The 21,460-nt window shown below is 54.2% G+C and overlaps 5 protein-coding genes across 5 annotated transcripts; all 5 read right to left on the bottom strand.

Annotated features, from left to right (window-relative positions):
- Positions 1-1,884: 1,884 nt before the first annotated feature.
- Positions 1,885-5,566, bottom strand: LOC117010867 (avidin-like). The gene is made up of 3 exons (XM_033085900.1): positions 3,845-5,566; positions 3,112-3,322; positions 1,885-3,029 (listed from the first exon to the last, which is right to left on the bottom strand). Exons 1-3 carry the CDS (start codon positions 3,914-3,916, stop codon positions 2,893-2,895), a joined length of 420 nt encoding a protein of 139 aa, XP_032941791.1. The 5' UTR covers positions 3,917-5,566; the 3' UTR covers positions 1,885-2,892.
- A 213-nt stretch (positions 5,567-5,779) lies between these two features.
- LOC117010945 (avidin-like) lies at positions 5,780-7,340 on the bottom strand. The gene is made up of 4 exons (XM_033086071.2): positions 7,269-7,340; positions 6,553-6,766; positions 6,037-6,157; positions 5,780-5,879 (listed from the first exon to the last, which is right to left on the bottom strand). Exons 1-4 carry the CDS (start codon positions 7,338-7,340, stop codon positions 5,780-5,782), a joined length of 507 nt encoding a protein of 168 aa, XP_032941962.1.
- A 4,667-nt stretch (positions 7,341-12,007) lies between these two features.
- On the bottom strand, positions 12,008-14,302 carry LOC117010840 (avidin-like). Its single transcript, XM_033085864.2, has 5 exons — positions 13,985-14,302; positions 12,994-13,119; positions 12,681-12,891; positions 12,244-12,364; positions 12,008-12,162 (listed from the first exon to the last, which is right to left on the bottom strand). The coding sequence occupies exons 1-5, from the start codon at positions 14,063-14,065 to the stop codon at positions 12,129-12,131; spliced, it is 573 nt and encodes a 190-aa protein (XP_032941755.1). The 5' UTR covers positions 14,066-14,302; the 3' UTR covers positions 12,008-12,128.
- Positions 14,303-16,848: 2,546 nt separating this feature from the next.
- LOC117011101 (avidin-like) lies at positions 16,849-17,732 on the bottom strand. Its single transcript, XM_033086380.1, has 3 exons — positions 17,528-17,732; positions 16,951-17,071; positions 16,849-16,882 (listed from the first exon to the last, which is right to left on the bottom strand). The coding sequence occupies exons 1-3, from the start codon at positions 17,694-17,696 to the stop codon at positions 16,849-16,851; spliced, it is 324 nt and encodes a 107-aa protein (XP_032942271.1). The 5' UTR covers positions 17,697-17,732.
- Positions 17,733-19,901: 2,169 nt separating this feature from the next.
- LOC117010843 (avidin-like) lies at positions 19,902-21,460 on the bottom strand. Its single transcript, XM_033085867.2, has 4 exons — positions 21,281-21,460; positions 20,984-21,197; positions 20,469-20,589; positions 19,902-20,138 (listed from the first exon to the last, which is right to left on the bottom strand). Exons 1-4 carry the CDS (start codon positions 21,350-21,352, stop codon positions 19,919-19,921), a joined length of 627 nt encoding a protein of 208 aa, XP_032941758.1. The 5' UTR covers positions 21,353-21,460; the 3' UTR covers positions 19,902-19,918.

The following is a 21,460-nucleotide window of genomic DNA, read 5'->3' as shown; positions in this document are numbered from 1 at the left end:
GTCACAGCTCTACCCTGGCCAGGACTGACAGCCCTCGAGCATCACCAGGGAACCACTGGAACTCTTTCCCCAGGAGGTGTGCATGGCATCAGGAAGGTCTAGGACCCCATTACATTTTAGTTTAATTTTCTGCAGTGTGAGGCCAGGGTGTGTAATGCCTCTCTCTGCTTTGGTTTCATTTTTTTATTGTTTGAGGCCAAGGTACGTAATGTCCTGTTCCCACCCCACTTTCATTTTTGTCAGTTCAGGGTCAGTGTGTGTAATGGCCTGTTCCCCCTTTTGTTTCATTTTTTGCAGTTGAAGGCCAGAGTGTGTAGTGTCGCAGATGTTACACAGTGTTCCCTACCCAGCACTAATCAATATCAAATAAACCATGTGAAGTAATACATGGTGATATTGCCAGCCAAGTTGGGAGCAGCCACGTGAGCTGGTGTTTGCCTGGGTATGATGGGATCAGTATTGCTCTTTGTAGCAGTCTGGCTTGCTTGGCCAGATGTCAGGAAGGGAGATAATTCTGGGAGAGCAGGCTGGGAGCCAGGAGCTGTGAGTTTTGGGGAGGGTTGATCCATGGTCTCAGCTCATAGTGACCCAGGTCTGCTATTTTTCATTGTTTTCTGTGTTCTTGTGCCTGTCCCACAGCAAGCAGCTCTGAGCTGGAGAGAGGAACTAAACTCAGCCTGGACCTCAAGCCTTAGGTTAAAAGGCAGCAATGATAAAAGTGCTCATAATGAGTCCTTCGGCTGAGGACTTTTTTATATCAAGCAGAGGAGCAGAAGCAACCTGATATTCCTCCCACCCTCCTTGTCCCCTGTGCCACACATCCCCATTCTTTCTCCTAGCATGCTGCAGGAATCAGAGCATGGTCTGCATGGGCACTGGTGCTGCTTGCATGCACACACACCCTGACTCTGTCTTAAGTCAGTGTTATGGTCCCAGCTTGTGTCCTCACCTTGTGTCCCCACCTTGTTCCCTCTGTTATGCCCGAGGTCAACCTGTATCTCCCTTGTGTCCCAGCAAGTGCCTGTGTCAGCATTGTGGGACTACGCTGGCAGAATGGAAGCATGAGCTTTTCAGGGAAACATATCCTGGACTGTCCTTGTCAAGACCCAGATGGGTGTTGCCAGATGGAAACAATCTTTTTTGCTTGGTGACTCCTCGAGTATCAGAGTATCTTCTCTTTTGCATGATAGTGATATGTTGAAAATTGTGAAAGCATAAAATGAAATTTGCTTTCTGTTGCCAAGGAAGTCCAGACTGGGCTGTGTAACCAATGCAAAATATTTCCGGATCATAGCTTTAAAGGAATCAGGTTTGCACTTTAAAAAAAAATCAATTAGAGTTTCTCAGAGAGATGAAAAATTCAGTTAGTAGGAGAAATAAGATATGTACGCCTCTTCAAGAGAAATCTAAATCCTGTGTCAGCATCCATTCTATTTTTATCCACTAGCACCAGCTGCTGGATAGTGGTGGAAACAGAAAAATAAACTGGTTTAAAAAGCAGCTGGATATACAATGATGGAGCCACTGCCTCCTTCCAGCCCTTGCAGCTGCGCACCTCAGCCCTGGGCCCACTGAACCCCCAGGGGGTGTGTTAGGACCACTTTGGCAAAGTGTCTGAGACAAAAGGCAAGGGAGGTTTGGCTATGACGCCTAAGAAAGTCCACCCAGTGGCAGATGTGCCCTTCCCCTATTCTCTTTCCCGGGATATGACTGGACATCATCAGGGTCTTGGCTGGAGACACACCCCCACGCGTTACTCGGGGGACACGGCCATGCTGAAGGGTCTCTTGGGGCAGGGTGTTTGGGAGCTCTCCCCAGGCCTGGGAAGGGAGGGCAGCTGGCAGCCAGCCACCGCTGCACATCCGCTGGGGCTGGGAACCGGAGGCTGACGGCTCTGCAAGAGTCATTTGCGACCGCCCCGGGCTTTCGGGCATCCGAGAGCTTCCTCTGCTCTGCTCTCATGGGGAAGGCTCTGCAGCATTGGCTGCGGCAGCACACTGGGGCTGTGCCTTACCCTCTGCCTGGCTACAGCCCAGCTTGTCTCCCACCTCCAGGGACATCTGGGAGTGACCCTGAGGGACATGTTACTAAGAGCATAGCATCATGTTTGCAGCACAGTACTGCTGCACACTGCCGGGGAGGGGAGCCGGGACAGTCCCCATCCCCAGGGACCCTGCTGCCCTCAGTCTTGTTGTCTTTTTTGGTCCCTCTGCGGCATGAAACCTCCCTGTGGGAGGGTGGCTGCTGGGTGAGATAAACCCAAGTTTGAGGCAGGGCAGAAGACAGAGCCAAGCCCTGCATCCCCACAGAAACCCTTTATTTGCATCTGGTGAACTTGCTTAAGAAAGCATGAACCTCTGGGCTGAGAGCCGCTCAAGTGCAGAATGCTGGTTCAGGCAAAGTCTGCCGAGGGACTCCCTGCCGTCCTGAACCTGCTGGATTTTCCCACTTGCTGTTATTTTATCCGTGTGAAGAAGCTGGTGCCAATCCTGCAGAAAACACCAAATCAGATGGGGTCATGTGCAGGGTGGAGGGGAAACCCAAGGGGAGCGTTGTGTGGCTGACTGGGGTACTACAGGTTCCAATAGCTTGTAGCAGAGGCTGTGCGAAGTGCTGGCATCTTTTCCTCCCCTGTCCCTTCTGTGGAGTGTGGAAAGAAGGTCCTGGAGAGGGCTCTCTGTGGCCAGACCCCATCCTGGGATCCCACACCTTGAGACACATCTGATACGCAAGGGTGGGCCATGTTACACAGATGCTCCTTAGCCCTTGCATATCACTGGTGACAAATCCATTCCACCCTCACAGTCCTCCCATTCTTCACCCCGTGGGATTTCTCCCTTCTCCAGCCTGAGTTACAGGAGACCTGGCAGAGCAGTAGCTGGGACCCAACACTCACTGAGTGGCCTTCCAGTCCTCTGCAGGGCTGTCAGCTGCCTCTCGCAGGAGCCACAGGGCATGCAGGGTCTCCTCCCCTTTGGTGTCCACATAGCACTGGCCCAGGAAGACACTTGTCCAGGCAGTCTCTGAGTCTGGAAGGGTTTAAGGTGATGTGAGTCAGGCAGTGAGGCACAAGGTCACCTCGTGTCCTGCTGGCATCCCCCTGCTGCCTACCTCGGAGCTGCCAGTTCACAGTGAAGGAGAAGATGGGCTGTGGGGACAACTCTGTATCTTGTTGGGACCCCTCTAGGGGTGAGGTGAGGAGTTCTGAGTTGCCAGCGGCAGGTCCCGGCAGGTAAAAACCAGAGAATCTGTTGTCCTTGTCCAGGGTGAACACGACCATCCGAGAGCTGGTGTCGCTCTGCCACGAGCCGGAGAGAAGGCACTGCAAGGCCAGTACCGTGGATTGGAGTGACTAGGCAGGGAGGGGGGCATCCCACTCCCACCCCTGCACCTGGCTCTGCCTGGAGATGTCTGCAGCAGTGCGTGGTGTGCCACAAACCTGATGTGCCACTGGCATTGCCATAGTGTGAGCATCCTGCCTGAGCTCTGACTGCATTCAGCTCAGCTGCTGTCCGGGATGGTTTCACCCACCCAAGGGAGAGTCAGTCCCCTCATGTTGAAGCAGTAGGTGCACTGCTTTCCCTCCTCTCTAGTGCGGGAGAACAGGAGCTATCTGGGGTGTGCCTCTGTTTGCCCTCCCCTGAACAATTTCCCGCAGCAGAAAGCATCCTAGCAGGAGCAGTCCCTACTTCCCACCCTCATTGCATCTTCCCTCAGCTGCACAGTGCTGTTAACCACCAGTTCCAGCTGCCCAGCCCTGGCTCCCTGTAGAGCTAGGATGCACCAGCAGCAGACTTTGGGGTCTAGTAGGAAGCCACACCCCCATTGCCATCTTTCCCCATACCTTCCTCTCCACGGGGGCAACACACACTGCCAGGGCAAGGACGAGGACCAGGGCAAAAGCACTTCTCCCCATGGCTGCAAGGCTGCTAAGAGCTCCTTCCAGCTCTGCAGCCTGGCACCCTTTATAGGGCTGTAACTGGAGCCACACCAGCACTAGGACGGCAGCTGTGAGATGCGTGGGTTGATGTCAGGGTGCCCGGGACAGACGAGGGAGGTGAGGAGGTCTGCATGACCTGGCCAGTTCTGAAGGAATGCAGAAATAAGCACGGCTGTGCAGAGGGGTGGGAGCACAAGTTTTTTATAAGGCCTATAGTAGCCTAGAAAGATCAATGCCCTCTTTGGGAAACTCTCTCACATGCAGGAAGGCTGGAAATTATCACCTATTTCAACATTTACCCTGTCCCTTCTTTCTGCTGCCATTGCCTCAACAGGGTGCTGCAGGGCTGCAAGGAAGGGAAAGCTCACTCACTTTAGAAGCAGTAACATTTATCCAGCCTCTTCTGGATGTCAGCTGCTGATTTTGATGCTTTTACTTTTATGAGTTAGAGGAAGAATTACTGAGCATTACTGAGGTCCCAGGGAGTGTGTTTGCTGAACACACAGAGAATGATAACCAGTATTGTATTCACACTTCTTCCTTGTATTTGCTGCTTTAAAGGACCTTTGATGTGCAAAATGCAGCGTGCACTGTCCCTGTTTTCCTGAGCCGTGCCTTTGCTGTGATGCCTGGAGCAGGCATATGGCTGTGGCAGCTGAAAATTCAGGTGGGATTCAACTGAATCAACATCTGCTGTTTCCAAGACAGCAGTGTTTGGGGCAGGGCATGGCAGCAGGACTGCAGTGTGCAAACTGGGGGCAGCAGAGTGCCCCTTTGGGGTGGCACCTCTCAATGCCCACTGGCAGCCCTGTGCCCAGCACATCTCTCATCCAGGTAGCCTAAAAAGCAGGGCTGAGTGGAAAACACCCCTCTCCTAGCACATCCCTCCTCCTTTTTATCTTCTTCAGTCCCAAACTCATGGCCTATCACAGGGACTCTGAGAAATTCCCCCTGGGGATTCTTTTGCTGTTGTCCTGGATGCCCACACTGTTCTTTTGGCCGGACACCAACTCCTGCCTTTCTGTGCTGTTTGGCAGGGACAAGCCACCTTGTTAGAGATCCCAGTGTGGTGGCAGGTATCTCTGCACTTCATGGCACCATGCTGCAGCTTTGCTAGAACTGGATCAGGCTTGGCTGGACTGCTTGGCCATGGCACTCTCATCCCTGGGGCTGGGATATTTTCATAACACTTCCACAAGAGGTTTCCTCTTCACTCACAGACCTGCCAAAAGCTTTGCGTCAAAACACCTGACCAAGTTTGGCAGGTGTCCACAGAGGCAAATAGAGAGGCACTGCCAAAATGCAGTGGTAGAGAAAGGGAAAATCCCTGTGTATAACCCAGGGGGATGGGAGCTTTAACTTCTATGTATTTTGCTTTAGGTGCCATACAGCACAAAAAAAAGTGGTTAATCAACATCTCAGATCTACCGAGAATGCTTCCTCCATTGCCCAGTCCAACAAAGCATGGAGTCCCAGTACTGGAAAGGGTCTGGTGGGAATGGATATGAAGGTACTGCAAAGAGGTGAGCTGAATTCAGGATGCTGCTAGTTCTGCCACCATGAGGGAGGTGGGGAATGATGACACAGGGTGGAAGTTTGGGTTTAGATGAGATGGGAAATGACCCCAGGGATGGGTGGGATCAGGGAGAGATGCAGATGTCCCTGCAGAAGGGCAGTGGTGAGACCTCAGGGGTGTCTCTGGAGATGGAAGGTGTAGCAAGGACAGGCTTTAAGAAAAGGCAACCACAGCTGATAATTTTAAAGTTTTATTCTCAGTTGGGAGGCAGGTTTTTCTTGCCTTCTTGGGGGGTTAGTCTGCAGCTAGACCATCCCATCCCATCATGGGGCTGGTGAAGACACAGCCTCACAGAGGGGGGACAAGTTCGGCAGGGTCTTTCCTTTTGTGGTGCGTTTGCGTGTGAAGACATTTCTGCCCACCCTGTGAGAAGTTGAGAGTTCCTGTGGCATAACCCACAGACACTGCTCGCTCAGAGCTGCCAGTACTCGCAGCAGCAATGGGGTGTCCCTAAATCCCCCAAGTTCCCCCAAGAGAGGACCGCTCTGTGGGATTAATGTCCCCCATATCCCCCCACTACCTTGTGGCTTTCCAGTCCTCCTCAAGGGACCCGACAGCTTCACGCAGCAGCCACATGGTGCTCAGTATCTCCTTTCCACCTGCATCCACAAAGCACTGTCCCACGAAGGCAGTGGTGGCATCTAGGAGGAAGGACTTATTGGGAGATCTGTCGGGAAACTAGCTGCTTCCCCTTCCCCACAGTCCTCCCAGACACGGCTGTGCTCCTGCTCCAATGGCCACACAACCCCCAAACCCATGCTGGGGTGTCCTGCCCTTCCCAGTGGCTCCCTTGGACAAGGCAGGATTTGTAGCACCACATCTCACTTGTGCTAACGAGGTCTGGACCCACCATGGTTGCCCCAAAGATGTTGGGTGAGGAGGGGCTCCCCTGTTCAAGCCCAGCATTGCCCCTTAGCTCCATGCTGTGTACCGAAACATCACCCAGATGAATTTCTGGCAAAAGAAAATTCCTGCTGGTTGCATGTGTGGCTTCCATTGAAACTCCTGTGCTGTCCCCAGGTGTCCCAGCACTTACTGGAGAATTTCTCCCAGCGCACAGTGAAGGCAAAGGTGGGCCAGCCCTCCTCTCCAAGCTGCTGCTGAGCACCTCTCAGAGGGGAGATTTGGGCACAGCCCCCAGAGAGGGTGACTCGTGTGAGGTATTGTCCCTGGAAGTCCCCGTTGTCCCCCAACACCGAAATCTCCATCAGCGAGTCCTGATCATTCCTCCACAGTCCGTTGAGCTGGCACTGAAGGAATACAGCCCTGTACTCTCCATCCTCTCACACAGAGGGACCCCATCCCTGCTCCTGCCCCACACCAGGGGAGCCACAGGCCCTGCTGTGAGTGCAGCTCAGGCACTGACTATCCCTAATCCCAGTCTGGGGAAATGCTGTCCCAGGGTGCTGCTGAGAGGATGGTGGAGCAAGGCCAGAGTGTCCCAGCCCTGCGGTGTGCAGGGTACACCCAGACACAGATCCAGATGTCAGAGGGGATGCCACAGGCATGGTGCTCCCAGGCACAAATCCCAAGGGAAAAAATGCCTCCTGCATGGTTCCTTCATGGGAACAAATCTTTCTGGAGGTGGTCGGGGGTGATCCAGGGATAATTTGCCCTCTGCCTGGATTTGGTTCTTGCAAAGTTCTCCTGCTTGTCCAAGCCTAGAATGGCACTCAAGGGAGAACTCCTGGCTGCCCACACTGTATCCCAGTGCCTTGTCTGCCATGCTCCCATCGTCACCCATCCCCATACCTTCCTCTCTGCCGGACCAACACTCTCTGCCAGGGCCACGGCGAGGACCAGGATGAAAGCGCCGCCCCCCATGGCTGCAGGGCAGTGAAATACCCGGCCCAGCTCCCTCCGCCCTGCATCCCAAACCCTTTTATACTGCTGTAACCGGAGCGGGGACGGCTGGCAGCGGCGGTGTGTGCCGATGTCAGCGCGCCCCGGCCGAGCTGGGCAGGTCTGCCTGACCTGGGCAGCGCCGGAGGAACGCGGGGCTGGGCGCGGCTGGGCGGGAGCTGCGGACAGGGGTGATTTACACATCTGCTGTCCAAGAGGCTCTGCCGACCCGTTCCTCCCTCAGTGCCGGAGCCCTGACATTGTCCCACTGCCACCGACCCAGTGCTGCAGCCAGCGGAGTGCGGCCAGCTCTGCTGGGCTGCTCTGGCTGGTGACGTGTCTACCCGCAGGGGCTCATCCCTGTCACTGTCCCCTCCTGCATTACAAGTGTCTGCTGCTCTTTCTAAACTGTTGTAGGTCCTGGTTGTGTTGGGCTTTCCTTGGCTTTGAGACTTTGAGACCTGAGATTGTCGCTGCAGCAGGAACTCTTGAATCAGTCATTCTTCCAAGTGCAGAACAGCTCCCTGGAAGATCTGTAGATGCTAAAATTTGCTTGTTCCTGTGGGAGGGTATGTTCTGTGCATGGTGCCTCCCTAGACACCGAGGGAGGTGATGCCATATGCACGATGCTTTGAGGCTGTGGGGAGCTCTGAGTGACCCTTCCCAAGGGGCTCCTGGTGGTGCAAGGCTGTAGTGGGGGTGCTCAGCCTGCCTGGCTTTTGCACAGGGACACAGCACAGACACGTCCTCTAAGATACCACTCACCCAGGTGAATATGTCACTCCCAGTGCTGCTGGGGAAGGCAGAAATGGCATCTGGCTGTGTCCAGATCATGAGGTGCCTCTCTGGTCCTGGCCCAAGCACAAGGGATGAGTTCTGCTTTGACAACCCTTCTCATCTTTCCTGGGCCTGAAGACAAGGAAACCCACTCTCCTCTTCCTCTGGGGGCAGGATCCTATGTTCAAATTGCACTTTGCTTTTAATTTAAAAATTATAGAGCTGTGTTCATCTCCCATCCTGGGGACTTATTGCAAAAGCTTGTGGGATCTTGACACCACTCTCTCTTGTTTGCTGCTCAGCTGGCTCCCAGCACTCAGGACTTGGCACTCCTCCATGCAGCACCCACAGGGGCAGCACCCACAGGGGCAGCCCCAGTACAGCACAAGGGTGCACAAGTGCCATGCAGCCCACCCACTAGCTTCCCAGTCATCCCTGGGCATGTCAGGCTCATCTTGCATGATCCATGTCCTGCTAAGTATTTCACTTCTGTCCTCAGCTATGCAGCTTTGGCCCATGGAGGCGATGATGGAGAGGGTGATGGAGCCTGCAGTCTGTGAAGGGATGGGATGAGATGGTGCTGGAATGGGGCTGTCCCTCTTAGGCACACAGTTAGTGAGTGGGAATAGGTGCTTGTTAGTGGGGGATGTTTCCCTCCCCAGCCTTCTGTCCTGCTGGGACCTTGAACAGGCATGGGATATTCAGGACATGGTGACATTAGCCCAGCTGAGCTGGACATCACAGGGAAGGCAGGGATACTCCAAGGACATCTCAGTGGAGACTAGAGGAGCTCTGAGAATACAAGAAAGAGGCTGGGGAAGGAGAATCACCTGGAAAGCTCTAGCTGACAGCTGAAGGCAGGCTGGCTCTTCTGGGTCATCAAGTGTGTCACCTGCAGCAGCGACACCCAGACCTCGATCGTGGTGTGTGGTAGCAGCAGTGAGGTTGCCTTTTCTGTTCACAGCCAAGATGGTTACCCTGGAGCCAAGGTCAGTGACCCTCTGCCCGGCCAAGGTGCAGTGCAGTGAAGTGGATTCAGCACTGGTGCCACAGCACAACCTGCGTCGGGCAGGGTGGCAGGAGTGAGTAATCCTCTGGGCAAGCTGGTCAAGCTGCAGGTCCCTCACCCACACGAGGGGTTATACTGACAAATTTGATGAGCTCAGCTGTAGGATGGGGAGTCAGAACACATCTGGGAGGGTGCACTGGTTCCAAACCAGCTCCAGGAACGGCTGAGAACATAACTAAGGAGCTTCTTCATTCTCTCAGGATGGCAGTCTGTGGTTGAAAGGCTACAGCTGGAACGGGGTCATGGAGAGACGCAGAAGAACAGAGCACAATGTATGGTCCTGACCAAAGGACCACACAGAAAGAGGATGGAGGGAATGGGAGATACATGTCTTCACTCATCAGTGAAATTACAGCTTGAAAAGCAAATTTACTCTTTTGTCACCACTGCAGAGTGGAGGAGTGCCAGGTTTTGGTACACCCCAACACACAAACTATGCAGCTCCTTGAGTGACCTGGGAATTCCCTGCCTCTGTCTGCATAGGGGAGTCAACAGCTGCACTGAGAGAGATGTTGGGCGCTAAGATGTCCAGTGTTGAGACATTTATAAATGGTTGACAGGAGTAGTCCCCAGAGAAATTGTTGGACAATTTTCCACATGTGGTTAAGACATGTAAGTGCTGGAGTCCCTCTGCAGTCAAAACACCTTCTCCATTCTAACAGTGACTATCTGTTTGAAGGGATTTGATCCTTATGCAAGCATCACCCCATACCAAGATCCTAATAAATTTGGTTTTTGGGTCTTTTTAAAATTTACATACTCTGTGTGCAAACAGCAGTGCCACATTGACAAGTCCATGTGATTTCAGGTCCCTCCTACCTCCGTCAACTCCTCTTGCCCTCGGAGGCATTCACAGTTCGTGAATGACCCTGATCAAGGCTTTTCATGCAGCAGAAACAGTGGATTTTCCAGCAGGGGAAGGAGAAGTCCTGCTCATGCTTGCCCTGTTGATGGGACCATGCTGGAAGGAACCAAACGGTGCTGGGTTTGCAGACCAGCACTGTGAGCAGGTTTGCAGCTGAATAAACCCCAAAGCTAAGAGATGCAGATTGTCCACAGAGAAACATCCCCATCCTTAACCACTCCCACATGCCTGCAGGCACCCCTGGCATGTCCTATTACCCCAAATCCGAGGTGTGCCAGGGGTGCATTGCAGCCTAGCTGGGTGCCCCCTTGCAGGGACTGACCTTGGAAATAAATGACTCTGCCACCTCATGCCTGCCACATTTCTCATCAGCACTGTGGCTGCCTGCTGGGGTTTGCAGGATGCACTGCTGCCTTGCTGAAGCACCCTGGAAATGCTGCAAAGCCTCAGGAGATCCCTGCCCTGGGGAAATGTTGGCATGAAGGCAATAATGAGGTCAGGCTTTGTGCCCAAGCCCCCCGAGAGAGACGACAGGTACACCGTGATTCTTTCGACTAAAAAAGAGACTTTGTTCTTCTTCCCTGTTCCTTTTATCACCTCCTAAACGTATCTCTTTAAGCTTCTGTGATTGGCCCAAAGTCTGGCTGCCCAGCTCCCTTTTGACCAATTTTGGCTTCTTGCAGCCAGGCAGGGACCATCGGACCAACCCCCTAATTTTTCTCGACTTTTCTCCTGGTGGACTGTGTCCCTTCAGTGTGCTCTTCCTATTTGATACAGTATAAGCCAGCTTATGCTGTGTCAGCTGAAGGCTTAGCAAGGTGCCTCACCGCAGAGCTGATCACACTTCAAGTGAGAGCAAAGTCCTCTGGTCCTTCTTCCTCTCACTTTCCCAATTCTCAGCCTCCTCTAAAACCACATAGGAGGCTGTGCAGATACATAAATGCACAGCAGAGGGCTGGTGTAAAGGTACTCTGGTTAGAAATTCTGTAAGGGAAATGAAAAAGCTAGAAAAATGCCAGTGAGGCACTGAGAAAAAAATAGCAGGACTGCTCTAAAAGCTCTAGCAGCATGAACCCCAGGGAGAAAGACGCAAAAAGCAAATCACATGCAAGTTTGCAACAAGGCAGGCAAAAACACAGAGCAGGCAAACTTGCTAAAGCCACAGGTGCTGTTTGCAAAGCTCTCACACCCACAGCATTTGTGGCAGAAAAGCCAGGGGAGCAGTGGGGGTGGCAGCCCCAACAGCTCATGCTCTGTCCTACTTTTAAGTCCATCAAATCCCAGGCAGTATGCCAGGGCAGAGCAGGAGGCACTGTCCCAGGTTATTTTGAGAATAAGAGACACAAGGACTGAGTTTCAGATTCAGACCCAGAACTGAATTCCTGGAAATCACTTGTTTTGGCTTAGAGGGGTGCTTAAGGCAGCACAGGCACTGCCTGCTTTGGTGATTCAGCTGGTGCATTGGGCAGAGATTTGAGAAGCTATATTTGCTGGTCTTTAGCTTCCCAGTAAACCACATGATTTTTAGGAAGAGTTTTGGGCTGGGTGTACTGCAGGGCATACTGCCTCTGTGTGGCTGGTACAGAGCAGCCCTTGGCACTTTTCAGGTGTGTGGATGCAGCCAAGGTCGCTCACCTGCCTGCTTAAGGGCTGTGTCAGAGCCTCCCATCCTCCCCTGTGTCAGGGGCACCCAGCCAGGATTTTTGGGATGCAAAAGAGCTCCACTCCCATCACACTCACAGGCTTTCAGCAGGAAAGAGTGAGTACTGGTCACAGTTAGTGTCAGAGGGTTACTTTGGGGATGTCCTGTTTGGGCTAAAAAGGGCTTTCTCGGGGCCAGTCTCTTCCCAGAATAAGGGAGTGAGGGTTTCATTACACACCCACCTCCACAATGTTTTAGCCCAGCTTTCCCATGGCATATCCACACACTACACAAAGTTATGTTTAAATATATTTTATTTTGAGACATCTCCCTCCAGAGATGGAAACACTGATCCTGATGAGAGGTGTCTCGTTTCTCAAGTGTGTCCAGAATAAGACGAGATGCTTCTCCCTCCTTTCAGCCTGTTCGAATGAAGGTGTTGCGGCCGGCCCTGTGGGGAAGCAGTAGGCTGTTGGTGCCCAGCCAGCAGCAGGGTAGGGATCCCAGATGGACTGGGGGTACCTTGGCTCACCTGGTGGCTTTCCAGTCGTCTGGCTCTGAGTCGACCTTCTCCCGCAGCAACCAGGAGGTGTGCAGGACCTCCTTCCCATCATTGCCATTGAAGCACTGGCCCACAAAGACAGCTGTGGAGTCTAAAGCAGGGGTGGCTGTTAGCAACCCATCTGACCTTGGAGTTTCCCAGGTGTCAGTGGAGCCAATGTGGGTATTTGCAGGGAAATGCTGTGAGGCAGAGGTGTTGTCAAAACAACCCCTCATGCTGCCTCACTTAGAGCTTGTTTTGGGAGGTGTACTGCTGTCTGAGACACCATCCAGAGTGGGGAGAGATCAGGGGAGGAGAGACAGGACAGCAGAGAGAAAAGAGGGTTCAGGATGGGCATTGGGACCTGCCTGAGCTCCCCTCTCCATCCCATCACCCCACCCAACAAAAGCCATCATGCAACTACAGACCTGAAAACGACCAGTTGACAGTGAAGCCGAAGGTGCACTGTCCATCCTCATCCAGGTGCTGGGAGCCAGTCAGTGGAGACGGCTGGATGGGTTTCTGGGTGCTTGACACGGCGGTGTGGTACTCACCAGAGAAGGTTCCGTCATTGCCAACCTTGAACACTTGCATCTTGGAGCCCAGATCATTCTTCCACCAGCCAGCCAGGTTGCACGGCTGGGGATAAGCAGACGTGTCCCTGGGGGCTGCCTGTACACAGCCCTTACAGGCTGAGCCCCCTGCCCACACCCTGGATGCCCACAGGGAGCTGGCACTCACCTTGATATCCCTTGTGCCTTTCCCCAAGCCGCTCAGAGACCACCTGCTTTTGGCTGCCTTTTCCTCTCTCTTGCTGGCCTTTTTCTCCTCAGGTTGCTCACCTTCCTGGCAGAAGGTCTTGGAAGACTGGAAAAAACACAGGTCAGACTGTGGATGGTGGCATTGCAGAGTGTTTCTGGAGTCTTGAATGTGCCTGAGCATTCATTTTTAAAGTATATTATTCATAAAGTTGTTGCTATCTCAGCTACATCCAGAGTGCCAAAAGCTGGGGTAAGCCAAGAAAAGGGGAAAGGTGAAGAGGAAAAGTGAAAAGTGGGAGCCCTGGACAGGCAGGAACATAGGCAGAACCCCAGGGCAGAACCCCAGCTGCAGCCCTGGCAAGTGAGCTGTGTGCATCTGCCCGTGTTTGTGGGTCCCCGTGCTGTGCTCAGCACAAGGAAGCTCACCGGGATGGGCGCAGCCCTCAGGTCCACAGTCGGCTCCGTCTCAGACAGAGCCCTGCACTTCCCATCTGCGGTTCCAAGCACTGCCTGCTCTCTTCCACACTGCACAGTCCGAGACAGGGGCACTGCCCCCTGGGGCAGCGTCCCCAAACTTTCTCTGCCCCAATTTTCCTCCGAGTCCCTGGGAGGGAAGTGAGGGATTTCCACATGCATTGCCCCTGCACCAGGGAAGGAATCTCCATGCACATCCCTCACGGGCACACGGACAGCCCTGGAGCATCACTTCCCTCACCTCCCTCGGCAGGGTGTCCCGTCTGGATACCCGCTGGAGCAGGGGATCCCCCTCGTGCCGAGTAGTCCCCCCGCAGATGGATCTTCCACACGTGTCCCACCCCTAACAAGCGCTGCAATTCCCATGTCATATCCCACCTCTCCGGCTACTCTCCTGCTCGTAACCCTCCCCGAACACCGCGATCCGCAGGCGTGCTCCCAGGCAGACTTCCCCGGAGCCGAGTTTCCAACGCGTGTCTCCCATCAGGAGCTCCCACCTGGAAGCCCACCGCCACCGCGGCCGCGGTCCCGGACACCCATGCCGGCAGGGCGAGAGCGGAGAGGACGCGGCGGCTCATCGAGATGCAGCTCGGAACGCAGCGGTGGCAGCAAATCACGCCCTGCCAGTGACTCACAGACTTTTTATTCTTCGGCCCCGCCACTGCTTTCCGGGAAAGCCTCGGGAAGCATCTGAGGGAGGGACTGGTATGGGGAAGAGGGAGGGAAAGCAGGAAGGGACGGGAACAGGTGTGTGAGCAGGGGATGGGCACAGGGCTGGGGATGAAGGTGGAAAGAGGTTGTAGATTGTGGTGGGATGGGATCGGGAATTGGGGTGGGGACAGGGGCAAGGATGAGGGGCGGGGGATGTGCACATGGATGGGGACGGGAGCAGGGACAGGGATGGGAGTGGAAGCAAGGGTGGGAGAGACAGGGATAGGGCAGGGACAGGGGCGGAGGTGAGGGATTGGAGGCAGGGATGGGAATAGGCATGGGGACTGGAACAGGGATGGGCACAGGGATGGCCATGGACAAATTAGGGATACAGGAGGGGTTATGTAGGGCAGCACACCGACAATACCCAGCCTGGGGGTCTATAGCCCCATGTCTACTGACTGAGGGCTGGGTCTAAGTTTCCATCCTGCATTGCAGGAGCTCCTGTGTCCCCAAGCACTCTCTGGTCACTGCAGGGGATGGACAGAAGGACAGAGAGTCATGAGGACCGGGCAAGGTATGTGTGCAGGGACAGCAGTGATCTGCAGTGGGTCTGGGGAACTGGAAGATGAAGGAGCAAACCTGCTCCCACAGCAGTAGGAGGCCTCTAAGTAGAAAAACCTACATTGCAGGCTGGAGGTGAGCAGCACAGGTTGCACATATCAGGAAAGAGGTAAAGGTAAATGAAAAGTCAATGAGAGGGCAGGGATCACATAAAGGTCAGGAACAGGATGTGCCATAGTTAGGACAGCTGATATGTACAGATTGTGATGCAGAGGGGTGGCTCCCCCTGTGTAGATTTCCTGTAAACTCTACAGTTTTACTTTCAGTTTCCTTATTATCCAAGCATGATGCTTGGATCATTCTCTGTCCTACCATCTGCCTCCTTACAAAAAACCAGGAGCCAGGGAATTTGCAGTTGTGGTGGTAATGAAACGACAAAAATTAAGTTTTATGTCCTGGGCCACCATGGTTCTCAGTGGCCTCACGCCTCACTGTTGCCAGCCTCACCCCCCACTTCCACTGGGGTCCCAAAGCTTTATCTTCACACACCTCTCAGAGAAGTCTTTGGGTGCTCGTTGTGCTGGTGACAGCCACAGCGGGCTTTTGGGGAGGGGAAGCAGGAGAATGAGCCCAGCACCAGGGAGGTGCCAAGGCTCAATGGGGATGAACTGAGGGTTTTGTGCAGAATACAGACATGAAGATGAGGGTGCAAGGATGAAGATGAGGATGTAGGGTGACTTTTGACCAAAATCTGTACCACCAGGCACATCAACCATTTGTGTTCACCACACCCTGGAGAGTCTCAGATCTATGCACTCTGGGTACAGTCCCAGAGCCCAGCAAAAGCGAGAAAAGACTGAAGAAGGCTGTGAAGGACAGGCACGCTGTAAGAGGAAGAGGATGGCAGACAGGTCCTGATGCTTTCTCGGGGTACTGTGTTTTCTGCTCCAAAGTCCCAGCCCCATGCAGCAGTCTCTTGCCCCAGCAGCCCTGCAGCCCCCAGGCAGCACTGTCCTTCACAGTTTGCACCTCTCCCTGCCCTCACAGCTTCTCCCTTGTGATGCTCAGGAACAGGAGTTAGGAGCTGTGCATCATGGATTACGTAACTAATGAACTGGAAACTTCACGAGCTGCTGAAATAATGGATTAGTGAGGCTTAGTGTTAGACCTGTGCAAAGGGCATTGACCCTTGTTCGATTTGTTTCCTTTTCTAATGAGCTGATAAAATAAAGTTTAGTGTTCAGATAACATCCTGTGAATATGAACACCAGAAAGGAACTGTATCCTGTTCCACCCACTGGCTCACCAGGTGACAGCCAGTCAGTGGGAAGTTCATGTATGCCTGCATGCATACAACAGGTACAACACCTTCAGAATCAGGCTTTAGCCACCCTGTCTGTCCAGTAGCTTGCCCTGGAGTCCTTGGTCTCTCTCCTGATCCCCCCAGCATCCAGCCTGGATTTTGGATCACCCCAACACCCGGATTCCCCTCTGTGAGGGCTGACACCCAGCTCTCCCCATATCTGCATCAGTACTGAGACTCCCAACCAGAGCAGCACCTGGAAATGGACTTTGATGGGAAAATGGGGCAGAGAGGGATGCAGAGATACCAGATGAGGCCAGATGAGAGTGCTGGCTTGCCTGCATGCAGCTTTCACCCCTACCCTCAGCTGTGGGCTGTCCTGCTGCCCCACACGGGGGGTGCTGCCTGGAGCCACCCAGCACAAGGCCCCTGTGAATGTCCCAAATGGGTGCACAGGGAAGAAGGCAGCTGCTGAAGCCTGAAGCCATGATCAGAAGCAGAATTACCCAGCTGCTGTCCCCCAACCCCATCTTTCCCAGTCTCTCCAAAATGCTTCCCTGCTGTCCCCCCACCAGCACCTTGCTCTCCCCATGGCCACAGAGTATACCAGGGATGCAAGAGACACAGCTCTCTGTCATGTGGAGAAAGGTTTAATTAGCTCCATGTGTGAGGGCAGCGAGTGTGGGAATGGGGACCCCATCAGCAGGCTGCTGGGAGGCACTGGGAAGAAGCAAAGTGAAGGTGTGTTTCCTTGCCAGGAGCCCAGCTTGGGACTGGGACAGTGGGGACACTTGGGGACGCAGAAGGGCAGCAGGGTGCAGGCAGCACTGGTCCCTGTTCCCATCATTTGATGCGAATGAAGGTGGAAGTGCCGACCCTGCAGGGAAGATGTGTCAGCAGGATGGGAGGTGGGCTGTGGTGTGAGATGGCAGGGGCAGATCTCACCTTGTGGCTTTCCAGGTGTCCTTGTGTGACAGGACCTCTTCCCGCAGGAGCCACGTGGTCTCCAGTGTCTCCTTCCCACGGTGATCCACAAAGCACTGACCCACAAAGGCAGTGGTGGAGTCTGGCAAGGTTCAAGAGAGTCAGAACAGGGTGAGAGTCTGCCTCTCAAGACAGGGAAGCTGTCTGATCCTGGCAGACAGATGGACAAACACCACCCGCTACATGCCATGGACAGAGAGATGGACTTCCCTGCCAGACTGCCAGGTGGACTGCTTCCACATCACCTGGACAGAGAGCTGGGCATCAGCCCTGCCATGCCCTTTGGATAGATGGATGGACACCCCCATCACATCTTCCAGACAATCCTGAGACCCACCACAGACAGACAGCTCTCCTACCACCACTTCCCATAACAGGAATGTGTGCATGTGTGGCTAATCTGTGCCCACAGTCAGGGTTCCTCTGGATGCCATAGGGGCTTTGGGGCACCAGACAGGGGGATCCCCATTCCCAGCATGGGCAGGGGATCGCTGTCACTGCTGTACCTGAGAGCAGGGGATCCCTGTCACTGCTGTACCTGAGAACTGCCACTGCACGGTGAAGCTGAACATGGGGTGTCTCTTGGCACCGGGATGCTGCTGAACCCCTTGCAGGGGTGACACCAGGGTCTGCTTGTTGGTGGCTGCCACTGCAGTGTGGTAGGAGCCTGAGAAGGTCCCAGCTGTGTTCATGGCTGAGATGGTCATGTTGGAGCCCAGCTCATTTCTCCACAGGCCCTGCAGGTCACACTGGGGACCAGATGTAATGTGTGTAGCTTGGGTGGTGCTGAACTGTGGTTCCCCCTTCTCCCCCACCCCAGCCTCCCCAGGCAATGGGATGTGTGTCCCATGACATGGCCCCTCTGTGTGGCAGCTGAGACCAGCACACGGGCACCAGCTGGGACACCACCTCTCTCTCCATGGGCAGGGCAGAGCTGGGAGTGCCGGGTACCTCTCTGTTGCAGTGGTAGGTGACCAACAGCAGCCCCAGGGACAGCACAGCCAGAGCTGGCAGCCTCCTCAGTCAAGTCATGGACACTGCGCTGTGGCATGGTACAGCACAGCAGGACACAAGAGGAGCAGGCAAACACTGTGTGCTGGGCTGTCATGGTACAGCACAGCACAGCACAGCACAGCACAGCACAGCACAGCACGGCACAGCACAGAACAGCACAGCACAGCACAGCACAGAACAGCACAGCACAGCACAGCACAGCACAGAACAGCACAGCACAGCACAGCACAGAACAGCACAGCACAGCACAGCACAGCATGGTACAGCACGGCACGGCACAGCACGGCACAGCACAGCACGGCACAGCACGGCACAGCACAGCACAGCACAGAACAGTACAGCACAGCACAGCACGGCACAGCACGGCACAGCACAGCACAGCACAGCACAGAACAGTACAGCACAGCACAGCACGGCACAGCACAGCACAGCACAGAACAGTACAGCACAGCACAGCACGGCACAGCACGGCACAGCACAGCACAGCACAGCACAGAACAGTACAGCACAGCACAGCACGGCACAGCACAGCACAGCACAGCACAGCACAGCACAGCACGGCACAGCACAGCACAGTGGACTGTGGCACAGCACAGCACAGCACAGCACGGCACAGAACGGCACGGCACAGCACAGCAGGGCAGGGCATGGCAGCAGAAAGCACAGCAGGAGCAGGCAGCTCCTCGGCAATTCCCAATGCACCACAGGATGGCACAGCCAGGATTTGCTGCCCCTCACCCCCCACCCTGCACCCGGGACAGCACAGCTGGCTCAGCACAGCCACACTCTGCCCCAGGGTTGCCCTCACCTCCCTGCATGCAGCATCATGGGGCACGAACAGGGCCAGGGCGAGCAGCAGCAGCATCCCAGGGGTCCCCATGGTGGTGGTGGCTGTGAATAGTGCTTGGGCTCTGCCTGTGCTGCTGCCTACACCTGCCCGAACCCTTTTATAGCAGAGGGGGCTGTGGCCAGGCGTGACTGCCAAAACCGGACCTCCTGCCGAAGGACACCCGGTGGGATATGGGCAACCAGCCACTACTTTAGGCTGAATGGCCTCCTGTTGCCCTCTGGGGGGTCCCAAGATCATGGTGGGGTGAGGGGCTGTGAAGGAGAACTCTGTGCCATGGAGGGGCACAGCAGGGGACATGCATCAGGACTCTGGTGTGGCTACAGAAGGGACTGTAGGACACCAGGGGACGTATTGGGAATGTGTGTGCTGAGCTATGGCACAGCCATCCAGAAAAATTGGATTTGTTACCTGGTGAGTAACAAGGCAGTAATTACATACCCAAGAGGGACATTGATTATTTATTTTAATAACAAGCCTGGATCTTCCAAAGATCAAGCACACCAATTATCAAAACAATTTGCTATTTGCACATTTTAGCAAAAAAAGGCATTAATGTGAATTGGCTACAAGTTATTTAGTTCTCTTATTAATTACTCTTCTCTGTCCTATTGGTTAAGAGTTCTCTTGTGTTTGATGCTAGTTAATCTGGAGGCCCAGTCTTTAGCCTTTTTTGTCTCTTGAGTAGGTGGGTTTCTTGACTCAGTGGGCCATAAGTCATGATCTGCCCCGTCAGAATGTACTTTTTACCCCTTCAGAGCTGATTCAGCACAGTTTCTGCTGATCCAGTTGTCTTTATTAGTTTTTCTTATCTTGGGTTTTGCCAAATGCCCTGCAAATTCTGCACTCTTCGTGTCCATTACCAGTGCTGTATCCCAAGTTTTGTAACCTCCACCCAGGTCTGAGATCATTAAAACCCATTAAGACCTAAACCTTAACAAGGCAATCCTACAAAGCAATATCTCTTTCCAGCACCTGGACTTAGCTTAGAGCTTGTTTGCTGCTCTATGTTTCACATACTAGATCTTCTTTCTTGTTGATGAGGCTTGAAAGCATAAAAAGATCAAACTACAAAGAACAAACCTGTTCAAGAAATATTTCACTTATCCCACATTTTGCAACAACATGACAGGAGACCACGAGTATTTGCAGCAAAGCTTTATTGGCAGAAGCAGGTGGTGCTGCAGGGGCAGGGGCCACATCCCCGGCCCTGTAGCTGGACTGGGAACCCCTCGGTGTCCTCCTCATTCCGGTTTGGGGCAGGCGGGTGAAGACGTTGGTGCCGACCCTGCAGGGCCACAGAGGAGGAGATGTAAGGGAGGGACTGGCCCTGTCCAAACATGCACCCAGCCCTGCATTCCCTCAACCACATTTGCACCTTAGCAGCACCCCAGGGGAGGGTATTTTTCCTTCCTGTGATTTACCCATGCACAAAGCAATCAAGTGAACCTTGCCATGGAGATTTTGTTAAGTTGTGCTTTTAAACAGATATAAAACCTGCTTTTGCCAGCATGTGTGAGAGTGGCTCCGTAAACAACTTCAATCACTTCCTTGTGACAGCCCCAGCCCCTCAGGGGTGCACAGGAGACCTGTGCAGAACAAGGACAGGGGGGCTCACCTGGTGGCTTTCCAGTCATTATTGATGCTCTCCACACGTGACCTCAGCAGCCACATGGTCTTCAAAACCTCCTTTCCGTCATTATCCACAAAGCACTGGCCCGTGAAAACAGTGATGGAATCTGTGGGGACAGAACAGGAGATGGAGGGGAGCGTGGCCAAGGCGGCAGGTCAGTGGCTACCCCAGCACAGGGGACATTCGACCCCTGCTGTCCCTGACCCCTGGGGACAGCGGGGATGGGGATCAGGCAGGAGGGCTCAGAGGGCTGGGGTGTCACACGGGGATGGGCAGACAGGGCAGGAGTCAGCCCCTGCTGCCTCTCCTGCACCTGGGACTGGGAGCTGACAGCAGCCAAGGAGCTCCAGGGACAAGGATGGGGGAGCCTGAGTGCGGATGGTGCAGGGGAAGGCAGAGAATCAGCAGAGACACTGAAGGGAGGGCATAAAAACTTCAAGAACAGAACAGGGAAGGCAGGGGAGGTTCAGGATACCTTAAGGAGGCTGGGAAAGAAGTACCTGAAAAGCTCCAGTTTACAGTGAAGCCGAAGGTAGGCTGACCCTTCTGGTTAGTGCCCCTCTGCATGGATCCCTGCAGTGGTGACACCTTAATCTCGTTCGGGCTGGCTGACACAGCCGTGTGGTAGCTGCCTTCGAAGTTACCATCTCCATTCACCGCCCCGATGGTCATGTTGGAGCCCAGGTCATTGACCCAGCTCCCAGACAGGGAGCACTGGAGAGGAGAGAACTCAGCGCTGGTGCCTGCAGCCACAGCCCCCTGCCCACCCCACCCTGTGCATCCCACCCTGACAGTACCTTTTTCACAGTGCGGCCGTGAGCCCCCAGGGCCAGGAAGAGCACGAGGAGGAAGGGAGTTGCTTGCACCATCTCTGCAGCACAGGGACAGCTGATGTACCTGGGGATGTGCTCCTTGCAGCTGTCTGCTGATGCTCCTGCTCGCTTGCCTTTTTATTGCTGCTAGCTGGGCAGGTGGGT

This window comes from Catharus ustulatus, chromosome Z (genome assembly GCF_009819885.2).
Source record: "Catharus ustulatus isolate bCatUst1 chromosome Z, bCatUst1.pri.v2, whole genome shotgun sequence".
Classification (NCBI taxonomy): Eukaryota; Metazoa; Chordata; class Aves; order Passeriformes; family Turdidae; genus Catharus; species Catharus ustulatus.
Note: the sequence above shows the minus strand (reverse complement) of the source record. Positions and strands in the feature narration are given on the sequence as shown.